General features: G+C 45.3%; 2 protein-coding genes across 2 annotated transcripts; one reads left to right on the top strand and one right to left on the bottom strand.

The window, feature by feature from the left end:
* Positions 1 to 1,333: 1,333 nt before the first annotated feature.
* Positions 1,334 to 5,342, top strand: LOC119171607 (uncharacterized). Its single transcript, XM_075893016.1, has 2 exons — positions 1,334 to 1,569; positions 5,090 to 5,342. The coding sequence occupies exons 1-2, from the start codon at positions 1,334 to 1,336 to the stop codon at positions 5,340 to 5,342; spliced, it is 489 nt and encodes a 162-aa protein (XP_075749131.1).
* A 2,633-nt stretch (positions 5,343 to 7,975) lies between these two features.
* On the bottom strand, positions 7,976 to 15,744 carry LOC119171606 (juvenile hormone acid O-methyltransferase). The gene is given in 3 exon segments (XM_037422383.2): positions 7,976 to 8,492; positions 11,533 to 11,683; positions 13,827 to 15,744. Coding segments are annotated over 3 exon segments (891 nt in total). The 5' UTR covers positions 14,400 to 15,744; the 3' UTR covers positions 7,976 to 8,325.
* Positions 15,745 to 15,983: the final 239 nt, after the last annotated feature.

The raw sequence follows: 15,983 nt of genomic DNA, 5'->3' as shown, positions 1-15,983 counted from the left end.
CAAGAAAGGAAGCGCACGCAAGTCTGATGACGATTATTGTTATGGGACAAAAAGACACCCTTTTTACTCGATATTTTAGATGCGGAGCATCTTATACTCGCGCCTTGTAGTGCGCCGTCCGCGCACTACAAGGCGCGAGTATAAGCTGACATTCAACAGCTGACAGTGCATGCGCCGTCGTGCTGTATATATACTCAAGGTCGGCGCTCGCTCGCTCAGTTGCCGCTCGTCGGTTGGTTTGTACGGCGCGTCGACGTCCAAGGTCGCGGTGAAATGAATTCCAACGAATCCACAAACACAATGATCGACGTCCCTTCGACCAGCGCTGCCCTTTCGCATACGTGTGTACGTGTTCACTCATTTAACACCCCCTCCTACAACCACGTTAACCAATTTAGCCATCGACCCAAGTAAGTCGCAATTTAACACCCCATTTCACAACCACGTTAACCAATTTAGCCATCGACCCAAGTAAGTCGCACTTTAACACCCCGTTAACCAATTATATGGTCCGCATCCTCCTCAGTGTTCCCCCGAGGGAAGCTGCGGGCAATTTTTTTTGAGTGTACGGCGTCTCTCATAATCAAATGGTGGTTTTGGGACGTTAAACCCCACATATCAATCATCATCAAATCAGCTATTTCCTCTGTCCGCCTCAGTGTATCAGTGGCTAGGGTGCTCGGCTGCTGACTGCGAAGGTCGTGAGTTCGATACCGACCGCGGCGGTCGCATTTCAATGGAGATAAAATGGTAGAGGCCCATGTACTGGGCGATATCAGTGCGCGCTCAAAAACACCAGGTGGTCGAAATTTCCGGAGTCCTCCATTACGGCGGCGTCTCTCATAATCATATCGTGGTTTTGGATCGTAAAACTCTACATATTATTATTATTATTATTATTATTATTATTATTATTATTATTATTATTATTATTATTATTATTATTATTATTATTATTATTATTATTATTATATTATTATTATTATTATTATTATTATTATTATTATTATTATTATTATTATTATTATTATTATTATTATTATTATTATTATTGCTGTCACACCACTTTATCTAATTACGCTCTCACCGTTAAAACAACTCTGCGACGCTTTTCCGTCGCATTCTTCAGCGCTAGAGTCTACGTGGCACCGAATATTGAGACGAACGCAAAAAAGAATGATCCAAATCGCTACATGGTAACGGAAGTTGTTTCCCTTCGTGGGCATTTCGATTTCCGGCACTTTCTTAACGTCCATCGGCTCTTTCTATTCGTAAGCTGATAGTGGGCGCAAGCCACAATTCTCGGCGTGGGCCACGGTGACGAAGGCCCACCATGACTCTGCTGGAGTTCACCGGCTGCTCGCTGCTGGGCTTCGGGCCGACGCTGTCGATGTTCGTGCTCACCGTGGCGGGACAGCCGAGCCGCGTGATCGTGTTCGTGACGGGTTCCTTCTTCTGGCTGCTCTCGCTGCTGCTCGCCTCTTTCGCCTGGCTGCTACTTGTGCCCCTGCACCATTACAGCGCGCCAGGGGTCGCCATCGCTGTCCTCTCACAGGCACGCTCCATTCTGTTGGCAATTACACGTATACGTAGCATCTATCTATCTATCTATCTATCTATCTATCTATCTATCTATCTATCTATCTATCTATCTATCTATCTATCTATCTATCTATCTATCTATCTATCTATCTGTTCATCTATCTATCTATCTATCTATCTATCTATCTATCTATCTATCTATCTATCTATCTATCTATCTATCTAATCTATCTGTTCATGTATCTATCTATCTATCTAATCTATCTGTTCATGTATCTATCTATCAAAACTAATATGTAGAATCACGACCTGCGCCCTCATGAGCTTTTCATCAAACGAAAGATATACAGGCAATGATTTTTATAAATGCAGTCAAACACACTTACAACGATACCGCTCTTAAAATACATCCTCTGTAACTATGTGATGTTGCTGCACCTTCAACTTTTGCATGTTGTTTATGGTGAAGTAACCCGCTTACAGCTACGTTCACGTGTCGCATTATTGGTTATAACAATGAATTCTAAATGTTGTGCCTCCTTGATGAAACCCAATGGGACGAGAAATCTTTGAGAAGAAAGAAGAAAACGAAAAATTCAATTATCCGCCCACAACCCAGCGTTCCCCAGCGCCCCTTCGGAACCACAATATGCTTCACCACGCAGCGTTGTGGCATTGCTGCAAGGCCGAGGTTTCGAAATCCGCTACGGTGTGGCAGCGGCGGTCGATGCAACTTGAGTAAAAATACTGAGGTTTGGAAGAGTTTCAGCCTCAAAAACTTTAGACATTGTCGTAAGTGGACTCTAGGTGGCTTGTGGTGGTCCTGTGGAAGTGTCCGAATTCGTGAACATGTCTGAAAAATACACAGCTTTGTCCTCCCTAAATGGGCCCTGCAACAATTTCTGAGTATGGTCAGAAAATGCTGCCGATTGGTAGAAGAGGCGCCCCAGAACATGTGAGCTAAATATTTTAATGTGATATGTGCCCTAGAATTCACAATAAATCATCAAAGGCAGCTAAAAACTGCTTTCTCTTCTCTCGACAAATTACCGAAGACGCTCGAAAATCACTCGTAGAAGGCCATCTATCAGCCATTGGCTGATTTGAACATGGCACTCTGTCATTACAGGGATCGCCGCAGGAGGCCGCGACTTGTCCACGTGGGCATGCACGACCACACTGAAAAGGCCGCGTCAAAAGAACAAAAGTGCTCAATGTCACGAGGCGCGCGTGACGTATTTTCTTCGCCCCTGTCATGCCTCCCTGCTTAGCTTCCAGCACTTTCGTCGGGATGAGGGAAGACAAATATTTGCTACTGTGCTCGTTATACTGGACGCACTCCTAAAATTCTTGCGGCGTTGAATTCGTGTCGGAATAAGCTCTTTAAGTGAATCCATTTCATGGTTACTGGAAAAAGTGTTTCAGGGCCCCTTTAACACTGATGTCTTTTGGTCTATCCCATCTGATACTATAGTTTTATCATAAGAACTTGCCGACCCCTATGTTATTTCTTTCGTTCAACTCGTTTAAAGCAATTATCGGTTATAAGAAAGGAATTTTCAAGGCAATTGAGCATTGATAAAAGGTATTTGTTATATCGTTAAATATTAGTAGCGGAAATACATGCAAGATCAAGCTGATTAGTGTTGTTCTTTTTACAATGCATGCGGGTGATTCAACAGAATCAAGACGCTTGAATGCTATAGAAATCCTCTTATAGACCACTCTATAGCCAGATTTCAGTTAACATTTTTCCCACAGGAGTGCTTCCGGCTTCTCTTCTTCCGTGTGCTGCATAAGGCCGAACGCTTGCTGAACGCGGTAGCGTTGACTGGTTCTGAGAATGCTATGCGATCTCGCCTGGCGTTCGCCTACACGGCTGGCCTCGCTTTTGGAGCCATGAGCGCTCTCTTCTCGCTCCTCGGCCAACTTACCGATGCTCTAGGACCCGGAACGGCCAGCATTTTCGGTGGTACGCCACGACGTCTAAGTGTGGTAGCAGTCACTGCAGGAACCTTCAGGTATATATGTGCGAATGCATCATGCATATCACGTGGAGCAAAGGAAAACGCGCAATCTCCTTTGGGAGTAAAGTTATGCGTAAGCGTAGAGTTATATTTTATAGGAAGCTCCTGCCATTGCGACTTTCTCTGGAACTTGCAGTGAACACGAATGGTTAGCAATGTAGAAATACAAGGTCACTGAGGGATAAAAACCTTACACTTTGCGTATTTGCATGATTCGCTGTGAATGTCAAAAGGCAATGTTCCACCAGCCGTCTTTTTCGTGTATAGCGTTGAATTTTCAGCGCAGTGCCAGAACCACTATAGGACCTTCAGAATTACGTGTCTATGCATTTATAGTAAATGAACACACCACCTAATATTGTATCGCGCCCCAGATATGCACACTATGTGCTTTTTCATCGACAATGTACACAAAGTGTGAACGCAGCCACTAGTTTAAGATGGCAGGGCGTTCAGCGAGTGCTTAAACTTTGGCCAGGTGGCTGAATCGTGAGACGGACGGACGGACGGGTGGGACCGACCGACCGACCGACCGACCGACTGACCGACCGACCGACCGACCGACCGACAGAGACAGCGACAGAGACACAGACACACGCAGAGACAAAAACAGACACAGACACACACAGAGACAGAGACAGACACAGACAGACAGACCAAAATTTCTCCGTTCAAAGAGCCTGGTCACAATAAAGTTCATTTCTCCCTCTCAAATATTCCGAGAAAGGCGGTCGTCTTTAAAAACTTTCTAGGGTGACTGCATAGTTAATCCAAAAAGGGTGCTTGGCTCCCACAAGAAATAGCTTGCAAAAGTTTGCACATGGCACGGCAAAAAGGGTGCTTTCCTCCCCAGTGGAGGAAAGCGCCCTTTTTGGGAGTAACTACAAAAATGTATTCATCGTGTGCAAACTACCCGTCAGTGCATGTATACATAACCCCGTTTCCTTCCAAACAGTGCCATATTATAGCAGGGCATGGTGTAGTGGTGAGTGTACGCGCATGCCGACCCAGTGGTAGTGATGAGTTAGAAATGTGCTTGCTGTAAATGTTCTGAAACTCGCTTCTGAGGTGATCGACTCTATGTGTGTCGTACATCTATAATCACATAAACCTCGAAATGCTGGTTAAGTCAAACAAGAACTCATTTTTCTCTCGCAGCATGTACCATACAGTTGCTCCATTCAAGAGTATCGGGAAGCAGCAACTGTTAGTAACCGCGACGGGTGGAGTAACAGTTAGTCCCTTCGCAGTTACGCCCAAGAGGGAGGAATATCTGTGGCAGGTTATAGTTACTCCCTAAAGGAGCAACTTTGATACTCCTCTTCCTCTTAACACAAATGGTGAGAGGATAACTGCAGACGTGACACGTGAGCTTTTTCTAACGTATATTTGCGACAGCGTTGGAAGTGTGTCGAGAAAACCAGCATGGGCATCTGCAGCGTTTCGGCAAGTGTTCGTACTTCAGAAAGACTCCCCGAGGTCTGTTGTACGAGATTTCTGCTCGTGATGTTATTGCGCAGTGTGCTGCATGTCTTCTGGGCCCTGGTCTCCTTCCACGCGCTTGACACGCGCCAATGGTCAATGCTCGTCTTCGCGCCAGCCGCTCACGTGGCCGCATCAGCGGCGGCGCTGTTCACACCCGACGGCGAATACGTCATCTTCGTGGGCGCCCTCTGTGCTGTCCTGGCGGTGTCCGCGGCGATGGCGTTCCACGCGGCCGGAGGCAGCGCAAAAAACGTTGCCATTTTATTTGCGCGTGGCTCCAAGGGATGAGCCACGCCTGAAACATCGATGATTTGTGACTGTATGAAGCAACGCTACCGCCAAACGTTGTTGTATTTTTGCGTTGAGCTTTCATAATTTAACCGGTTCGTTAAATGAAAATTGATTTTTTTTTCACATCGGAGCTTACGCAGCCGTTCTTCTGATAACGGTTTCAATGAAGGTTTTGCCTAAAACTCGTCCGGTCGGGAATGCGCATTGTATATACGTGGTCGGTGTATTCATTTTACCTTTAATTGACTATATTCATTTTATCTTTAGTTGACTATAGCAACACTTTCTTCAAGCGCGACCTACATCGGCATAATGTACTATAAATGACAGTGAAAAATAAAGGCTAACGGACCTTGTTCTGGGGCACCTCGTGTGCATGTGACGCCGCCATCTCCGCCATGGATGGCGGGCAGGGTAGCGGACTATCGCGTTGGACCCGGTTCGCCGGCAACCACTCTTCACTCTGCACTGCAGAGAAAAGGCCCGTGTATTCGTGTATTAACGTGCGCGATACCGAGTTCAGCGTTTGCATATAAAGCCGTGGCTGGGGTCCAATTAACAATTTGAGAATATTTCTATTCTGCCAGGATAGTGCAGTGCATGGGTGCAGACGAACGTGGTGTGAGAAGCGTTGAGCATGGCTTTGCTAGATAATGCCGGTGGTGTGCGATCAACGACAACAAAAAGCCCCCCTCGTCCTCGCTGAACAAATGACTCGTTCAAAGAAGAGAAATGACTGATGTAATAACGTCGCGTCCGCAGATTGCACTTTGATGATAATACGTGGGGTTTAACGTCCCAAAGCCACCATATGATTATCAGAGACGCCGTAATGTAGGGCTCTGTAAGTTTAGACCACCTGGGGTTCTTTAACGTGCACCCAAATCTGAGCACACGGGCTTACAACATTTCCACCTCTATCGGAAATGCAGCCGCCGCAGCCGGGATTCAATCCCGTGACCCGCAGGTCAGCAGCCGAATATGCCTTAGGCACTAGACCACCGTGGCGGGGATAGATTTCAGTTTCGGTATTGCGCTGTTGTTTCTAAGCGCAAGAAAGCCAGCCAAAACGTTCTCATTTTGCGGACATTTTGGTTTCCAAATTGCTGAGCTACTTTCTGCACGACGATTTCAAAGCACCCCCACATTCTTGGCTTGTATGTGTCCAGCATCTGTCGGTCAATTTCCCAGTTACTGCTCTCTAATCCTTCGGTCCGATAGCGGGCGCATTCATTAAGCTGCTGTTTCGCGCCGTTGTTTGTGCGGTGTCAACCATAGGTCGGCGAACACACTCAGTAGATTTTCTCAGACCCACATCGCGCCGCGAGTCTTAGTTTAAGTTGAGTCCATGTGAGTAATATTTTGGTGAGCTTGAGTACAAGTGAGTCTGGTTAAGGAAAATTTGAGTGATGCTAGGTCCGAGTTAGTTCGGTTGATGAAAGTACTGGTGCGTCCGTGAGTGTAGCTATAAGCGCAAACTATATTTGATGAGTGAGTTGGTCCTATATATCCACTCATCTTCAGCGCTACTATCGGGCTTATGTCGGCTTACGTTTATACCGGGTCTATTCGGATACATCTCAACGCACTATCGTTCATGCGCCGCATCAATGTTTCAATGTTTATTGATCGGAGGTGTGCGTTAGGGGTGTCATGACCTTCCGTCGCAAGCTCTTTCATGTGAAGTTCTTGATAGAAATAAGCTTTTCTAGTCGCGGTGAAGACTGCAGGAGTACTGAAGAGCTCACCCCCCCCCCCCCCTCACCACCACCCCTTCGCCTCCGGGCAGCTTCATGGCGGCAGAGCACCCCAGGCACCCGCTCGTGATAACCTTTCAAGAGCATGGCTTGGGTACCCATTCATCCACCTAAAACTGACTCCTGGCTGTCCTGTTCAGTAGCTGCTTGATCGGAGGCTCGTTATGCCAGCCTTTTTTTTCCTTTCAGGTTTATAAATTTTGAATCGTGGGCCAGTGACCAGTCAAAACATTCAGTGTAAAATACCCCTAAAGTGGATTTGTATGGGTGGAAGGTGTTGTGTTGATGAACGACTGAAGCGACAGAAGCTACGGCAAGTTAAATGAAGTCTTTAAGCGCAAAACTGCTAGCCGGACTGGTTTGAAAATATTTAATCTTTTAAGCACTTTGCGCGAAAAAACAAGAACAAAGGAACGAGAACATGTATAAGCGAGTGCTCTCTACCAACTGATTTTTTTTAATTGCATATACTCAATGTTTGCAACATGATCTTGATGAATGCAGTTGCTATAGACACGCTGATCTGAAGCATTGTAATCGCGTGTGATTGTTCTATACGGGAGTGACGTGTTTTTGTTACAAGATCACGCAGATCAAGTTGGATACTTGAGCAGATATATTTTCAAAAATAAAGCAGCTAAATTGCGCTTGTCCGTGTGCGTTCTTTTTTTTTCGTCCTTGTTTTTTTTTTCGTGCAAAGTTGTTAAAAGATATTTAACCACGTCGCAACTTGTTTTTATCAAACAAAAATACATGTGAAACTTACAAAGCATCCCCGAAACAGATAATGAATGCCTTTGCAGAGAGTTTCTCCCCCCCCCCCCCCCAAAAAAAAAAGAGAGAAAAGGCGTAATTTCTTCGTGCTTAAAAAACTGCTGAGAAACGATGGTGCGCTTTTTTATTTATATGCAAGGGGTTCTACAGCCAGTTTGATGATCGAGGAGCCACTCAAATACTCGTCCAGAAAAGCACTTCTGGTGAAGAAAAAAATTCGTAACTCCAGCTTCGTACAAGGTGCAGTGGTAGCAAATTGTATTTCCTAACACTTGTTAATGATTTTTGTCCATCCTATCTTGAATTTACTGGTATAATTGAAGTTTCCTAGTGCAGAACGTGCTCCTTGCGATCCGCCTTGGTGACGTATGCCAACAAGCAGACACAGGCTGCCTTAGGGTTTTGGTGTTAACATCAGCCTGTCCACCCTGAAGGCGTTGCCGTGACTTCTATGGTTTGTATCCATGAAATACAAATCTCAGCTGTTCTGTTGTTCCGGAGGTGGAGAAGTGGGAGCAGCGGCCTTGCAGCATGAAATTTTTGATGAACTTAAATAAATCGAGCTTCTCTTCTTCCGTCAGCAGAGGGTAGAAAGGAGTGGTGATTGCGAACAAGCCTGAAAAGCAGAAAAATCAAATTCTCAACATAACAAAACAAAAATCTGCCCTGTTTTGTTTATGCTTCCTTATTTTTATTTTTTTCGCAAGAAGCCATAGAACTGTGGTGCATGTGAGAGAGAGAGAGAGAGAGATAAAGATGCAAGGAAAGGCAGGGAGTTTAACCAGACGAACATCCGGTTTGCTACCCTGCACTGGGGAAGGGATAAAGGGGAGAAAAGAGGTTGCAGAGAGATGAGAAGGTACACACAATCACGAGCACACTCGGGGAGCACACACAGTCTACAGACGGTCGCTCAGGTTTGTTGACTTAAGGTAAAGTAGCAGTGCTTTAGTTGCTTTCTGCGCAACTGAGGCAGATGCCCAAGGTCCTAGTATCTTCTGCACACAAAATGGTCCAGGGTCAAGTTGATTCAAAACCATCCGGAGCTGGCATCGCTGTGTGTCGTAGCAAGCGCAGCTGCACAGGACGTGTTCGATGGTCTCTTCAGCTCCGCAGTAGTCGCATGTAGGAGTGTCTGCCATACCAATGCGAAAGGAGTACACCTTTGTAAATGCAACACTTTTGTAAGTGCATGTGATTGCGGAAGGTTTTGGTAAAGATGAATCAACTGCACCTCCAGTCTAAGCCTTCTTCATTTTTACACTGAACGAAATACAGCACAAAAGAGTAGCAAGAACCATGAAAGCAACTATTCAGGTATGCATGCAGAGTTTTTAGGCAGCTACTTAAAATTTCTTTATATATACAGCCAGGGTCTTTGTCGATAGCGCAAATATGTCCAGGGAAGGGATAATTATAATGATGATTTGTGGGGTTTCACTTCCCCAAACCACCATATGATTAGAAGTGCAAATGATAAACTGCATATAGCAATGCCAATGCTTTGAACGACATTATTCTATTTATTACTAATTTATTGTTACGGCAACACCTACCTGAGTTTTAGCAAGGTGGGATACAATACTCGAAAGAAAATGCAACAAATAATGGCCCTCAAAGCACATGTACATGCAATTATTACAGTAAAAAAACTCCGAAAAATTAGAATCAGTCATTATTCAAAGCGTTTATAAAATGCTCAATTGAATCAAAACAGGCAACATGCATGCAATACATACAGCCGCTATGAAAACCAATTGTATTTCAGCCATCAAGAAGAGGTGATAATGCTGACAAAGAATGTGCTTGAACGATGTAGCTGCTAAGTTTACTCCAATCTCTGACTGTTCGCGGAAAAAAGTATACTTGAAAGACTCGTTATGAAAACAAAAAAGCGTCCATGCCTTTGGAACGTTGAATAATCGTAAAAAAATAAAATATGCACGCTCATGGGAGGCCTAGGTCCAGCGGCGTAAACTTGCTGGTTTCCATACAAAACTTATTCCTCCTCCACCTCGCTAACTTCGACATTACAGTGCCCTTAAACTAGTTGATATAAAAATTTCAGACGTGATGAGCGGCTTCTTTCAGAAAACCGGGTTAGATTAACTCGAGCTTGTAAACTGGGTTCTTGCTAAAGGGTAATATATATTGCGAAGGATTTTTCCGCTATTCCATGATGTGGTGGTAGGGTTTAACAAAAAGAGTCCTTATAGTAAATATCAGTGAGAAAATACACCATCGCTCTTTGTGTCGTACAACTATTCAGAAGTTTAAACACATGCTTTCGCTATGAATATACGGCGATAGTTAAACAAAAACAGTCGCTTCTGATTGGTTGAATTGGAAAAGTATCGTGGAGGAAAGAAGGGAAACTGCAAGGGATAGTTTTTTTGTTATACTCGACATTAACGAGAAATAACAAAAAATTATGCCTAGGAAAGCATGGGTGATGTTGTTTGCAATGATTATGATGGAAACGTTTTCTTCACATTTGTTGTGAAGAAAACATTTCCATCATATTCATTACAAATATTGTTTGTAGTAATTATGAGGGATGTTGTTTGGGGGATGTTGTTTGTAATAATTATGATGCAGTACATCATAATTATTACAAACAACATCTCCCATGCTTTCCTTTCGGCATCATTGTCTGTAAAAAGAACGGAAAGATAACTTGCTGCCGGTGGCGACTGCACCTGCAACTTCATTCTGTCCTTGGCAATATTGTCAGTTAGTTTTAGGGGCGAAGCTCCTTATAGCGTGGCTTGTGCGTCCCTCGTTGTCGTGTGTACCCACCGTCGGCACCTATTCGAGAGAGCCGTCCCTAGAATGTCAGCTGGACGGTGATACTTGTATATGATGAATACATGGTGAAAAGATGTGAGATGGTGGTAGAGTGTTCACCAGATAGATGGACGAACGGACGGACGGACGGAGTGATGGACGGACGGACGGACGGACGGACGGATGGACAGTCAGACAGGCAGGCAGGCAGGCAGATGGGCGGACGCACGGATGGACGGACGGATGGACAGGCAGAGGGACGGCTGCACGAACAGGCGCACGAACGGATTGACAAACACAGACGACTCATGGGCGGACGGACGCATCGACGGGCACACCGATGGACGTACCCACAAACGAATGCGCGGACGGACGCCAGCGAGCACGAATGGACGGACGGAAGCATGGACGGACTGACGAACGCTTTGCCCCACCAATCATCATTCACTCCGTGGATATGCTGTGATTTTTTTAAATAACAAAATACATTGTGATATTAAGACGCTTCAGATTTTTTTTTCTTTGAGCCATTGTCAAGCAGGGTCTTTCATAAGAACGCAGGTGTGATCGTGTATGTCCCGTAGGGACATGTTTATTTGCAATGTCAATATCGTTACTGAAGTGTGCCTACAAAGATATTCTTTACACACACATAACTACGAGGATATACAAACATAATTTACACTACAATTACTACCAATAAGAAACATTTACATTACAGATATTCCTAATAAGTTTAATAACGTCCCCTGTACTTTCCTCGGCAACGTCGTTAGTTCTCATTCATATTGTGTCTTACAAAGAAGAAACGAGCCTTACAAAGATAACTCGGATAAGAAAAAAAAAATAAGAGTGTGTCGCATACTCACGAGCAACGTCGTCGATATTGGCACTTTTGACGTTGATTCGAACCAATTCGCAGCTCAGTGGAACAATCCCCGTTTGCTTGACAAGCTCGGAGACGTTCTTTCTCAAAGAGACAGCGTCGTCAAGTTCGTGGTATACTGGCACGGACATCACCTGTCGACAATTTGGAAAAGAACACTTTCACAGGCTGTGGCTTCGACCTGTTTATCGGGACTGTTGTACGAATATTAACAATTCGCTTTCTCATTATTTTCGTAAATTGAAGCCCCTTGTAAACCGTGCAACGTTTTGTATGCTCCCTTTACGCAAAGCCCCGAATGAGCGTCTATAGGGTACCCTACTTGAATTAATTAATTAATTATTGATTAATTATTTATTTACCGCGCGAGTAAGAAATCCTTTTTTATTTTGAAATTTGCAACCGAAAAGGGTATGAAAATGAGCCTGAACGTTGCATTTGGCCAAGATGGATTCAGTTTCTCACTTTAGAGAAACTAAAGTGAGCAGAAAAAAATTATCCCTGTTGGTTCGGCTCGACAACTTTGCTCGAAGCTCCCATTTCCTGCACTTCTGGCCCCACCTCGTTTCATCATTTTTATGTCCCTCTATGCAGAGTATAGCAGCACCGTTAGTACCCGGAGGCAGGCAGTATCTTGCCCCCGGGTGGTCGTTGTGCGATTGTACGACGTTGTAAAGTAAATATACAATCCAATCTACCCCGAGTGTTGAAGAGATATTACTGAGCATGGACAGGCACGACAGCGCACATCCTGTGTTTGCTGTCCTGCCTATATTGTATACACGGTTGACGACCTCGTGAAATGGGTTCCGATGATATCGCTGCATCTACGTTATTAGTAGATACTTTTCAGCCAGCCCCTGTCTCAAACATGACATCACAGAAACTGCCGTCGCTATCCACTTCGAAACGGCGGGTAAACCAAGGCGGTTTTAAAAAAAAATTGCTGGAGTGGAAATTCTTGCTCACAAGTGAAGCTGTGCCAACCGTTAGATGGCGGCTACGGTAGCCATCTTACTAGGGGCATGAGCTGTTCACAGTCGGCGATTGAGAAGGAGCGTTGTCCTCGCACGCCCGACGAGTTTAACGTGGCAACATTTCAGGGTCACATTGTGCTAAAAGTGTATCCTTGTGTTACTAGTTTTCTTAAGTAAGCCTCAAATTCAAGGCAAATTTTATTGCAGATTAAGTCTCCAACACTAGTCTCTGCGGAATATTTCTTCGGAAACAACTACCTTTCAAATTATAATCGACATAGCCTTTAGATTAACAGCTCAAAGCTACTGGATGTCTAAGTGGGCAGCACTAGAAAATAGCATGTTCCTGAGATCTGTGGAGGGCGAAAGCTGGCTTCACTACTGCTGGCAAAGCATTGCGGGGGCTTCGCACTCCAGCCATTTTTTTTTTAAACCTCCTTGGTACAAACATGCGTTTTTAACGCAAAGACGTGCGCTGTAGGTTCCCCATCGGGTCGGGGGTGGGGTGACGAACACTGATCGGAGTGCCCCCTTCCTTTATTAAGTCCGAGCATTGAGCAGAGTTTGTGCTCTCCCCAACCACCCGTCTCTCTCTCTCTCTCTCTCTCTCTTAAACTAAGGCGGCAGCACCGTCCCTGCTCTCCCCCCTCTGCATGCGCTCAGCTATGGTTAGACTACTTTTTAAAGAGAAAAATGACGCAAAAAAGACACAATAAATCAGTTTATATTTATAAATAATTATATTCTAACAATTATAATGTCAATACTTTCGCAGTCATAAGCTCAACAATAGAAGACAAAATCAAGGTCAAAGTTGAAATTTCAAGTTCGCGCCGAAATCTCAGCGTGTAACGTCACGGACTTCATGTTCAGCATTTTAGAGACATTGGCTCCACGAAATTTTGTTAATCTTAATACGTTATAGCCGCCTCAAAGCGCAATGTACTTGATTTTGATTGACCAGGAACTACGTAGAACCTAGTAGATGCCTTCAAAATCTATGGCGTCAGGATTTGATGCGGGAATGTCAAAGTGATGTCGGCATTCGTATAATTTTCTCTTTGCACGTTTTGCCATTTCCCAAGCGTGTTTCCACGACAAGCGTGTTGACATTAGAATTGTAAGAGAACAATTTTCTAATACAAAAAAATCTGTTTCTCTCTAATGTCGCTTCAACCAGTCGGCCACCGCTCTGAAAGATTACAGAATAGTACATGTCTCGATAAAAATATGTGGATGTAGCTAGGCTTCATGTGGGCCTCTTTAGCTGAAGTAATGTTCAACGCCAGCGTTTACTTACATCGCGGTATTTTGCCCACGATTCACTCTCCAGGAAGGCTCGATTCAGCATAGCTGGTCCCGGCTGCGGGTTGTAAACTATAAGGCACTCGCCTCCAGGTGTCATCAGGCGCTCGATGTTCTTAAGCGCAGCTGCCCTGTCTTGTATCCAATGGAGGACGAGAAAAGAGTATATCCTCTGAAATCGGCTTTCCTCTGCGATGAACCGGTCGACGTCCTTGTCCACAGTTATGTCCAGTAGTCGGTGATCGATCTTGGCGTGACCGTGCACCCTTGCCGCCTAATCCACCATTGCAGCCGAGTTGTCGCAAGCCACGAGTCTCTTCAGCGTCGGTGGGCACAAGGGAAGCAGGTAGTTGCGCGTAAAGTTGCCCGGTCCGCAACCGACGTCAAGGTACTGGTGCTCGCTCGCGCCACTGCTATTCGAGCACGTAAAAAACGACGCCTGCCAAGCCTTGAGAAGCTCGACAGTGGCTTGTCGATCGGGTTGCCTAACTTCGTCGTAGACCTTCGGTACGTTGGGATGGGTGAAGGGCTGTGTTGCACCAGCAACGGGTTTTCTGTGCGTAGCCATGGCGTCTCAGAACTACCTGTGCCGTTAAGGTAAGAGAGCGCAGTGAAACAAGCCTGAAAAGGAGCGAAGGAATTGATTACACTTTGCACCACATTCCATTTTCATTTGGCCCAATAGAAAAGAAATGTTTAAGACTTTTTCCTTTGAATAGGAGCGTGCGTACAACCATGTACTAGACTACCGATCAGGTAAGTTGGCATTGGTAGAGCTCAATGGTTTGTTTGTGAGACGAGTGGATGATGAATGGTTTAGTATTTCCAGCACGTCTCGACATTGCCCCACAAGCATGCCCGGACCAAACTCTGAGCGGTCATTTTGCTCTGTGTGTTAGAAGAAAAAAAATCCTGAACCCTTACCAAACTTCTTTCCAGTACTTTAAGGAATTTAATAGAAAGAAATTTTTTTAAGAACCGACGGTTATGGTATTGGGGCAACGCCAGCTGTGATTGCAGCCACGTAACCTTCCCCGAATCTGTCAGTGAGTGCTACGCACGCCACTCTGTGTATGGCAGACGTGGCGAACCAAGCGAAACGCCCACAGCCGCGTCACGACAAGCGAAGCCAGTCCGCGGCCGGGCTAGAGAAGTGGCACGAACACGCTGTCTTGCCGTGGCCAGTCGTAATGTACGCGACAGATCTGCACGCACACGAGCTTCGACCGAGGGACCAGTGCCAGCGTTCATGGCGCAAGAAAGCGAGGTTAGAGGCTATAGTGGCTCGTAATATCAACGGACTCCGCTTGCTTTCGTCTTCGTTCGCACTATTTCACACACTGTCCCCACTTGTTCGCTCTATCTGTTACGCCGCCAGCGCCAACGGCGACGCCTCTCAACTCTCTCAATCGGGGCTTACGCGGGATTTTTTTCGGAGGGAAGTACCTCTATTATTTCGGGTAGGGCACCCCTTTATTATGGTCATTTTCCACTTTCTATGTCATGGTGAGCAAAAAAATTCGGGGGCAGGCAAGGGCCCGGTGTGCCACAGTCTGGCTACGCACGCGGGAACGGGAGCCAAACAGGTGCGCCAAGTACTCACCTTATGCACCGAAGAAAAATGCTTACAGCGCAGGATGTTACCGCCTAGACTGACAAGCTATTCTCTTGTAATCCACTCGCCCCTTCTCGTCATCTTCTCTCTTTTTTTTACATCTTTTTATCCCCCATCTCCTCTCCTAACAGATTTGAGGCATGTGCCCCACGGCAGGAGGCAGAAAACAGTGTCCCGTTATTCTTTTTTCTATTAAGGATGACTGCCAGTTGGGCGTGTTGGTAATGGTTCATGATGAGACAAGCGCAAAAAATATACACACACTCACAGAGGACACAGACAAGCGCTTACTAGCAACTGAAACTTTTTTTCGAAGCGAACACTAATAAATACATCACACGCATGTGGGTCACTCCCAACTTCCCCTGTCACCATCAAAAACGTGACATTGAAAAATATGTAGGCGCCCACAATCGGAAACAAACACGTACCAAGAACGAAGAAAAAAACGTAACACAGAAAAAAAACACTGGGTTATGTGACGTCCAAAAAAGCGAATTCCGCATCTGTTAGTAGAACTGACGCTTGGCTGACGCA

Source organism: Rhipicephalus microplus, chromosome 4 (genome assembly GCF_043290135.1).
Source record: "Rhipicephalus microplus isolate Deutch F79 chromosome 4, USDA_Rmic, whole genome shotgun sequence".
In the NCBI taxonomy this organism is placed as follows: Eukaryota; Metazoa; Arthropoda; class Arachnida; order Ixodida; family Ixodidae; genus Rhipicephalus; species Rhipicephalus microplus.
This window is presented reverse-complemented; position numbering and strand designations above follow the sequence as displayed.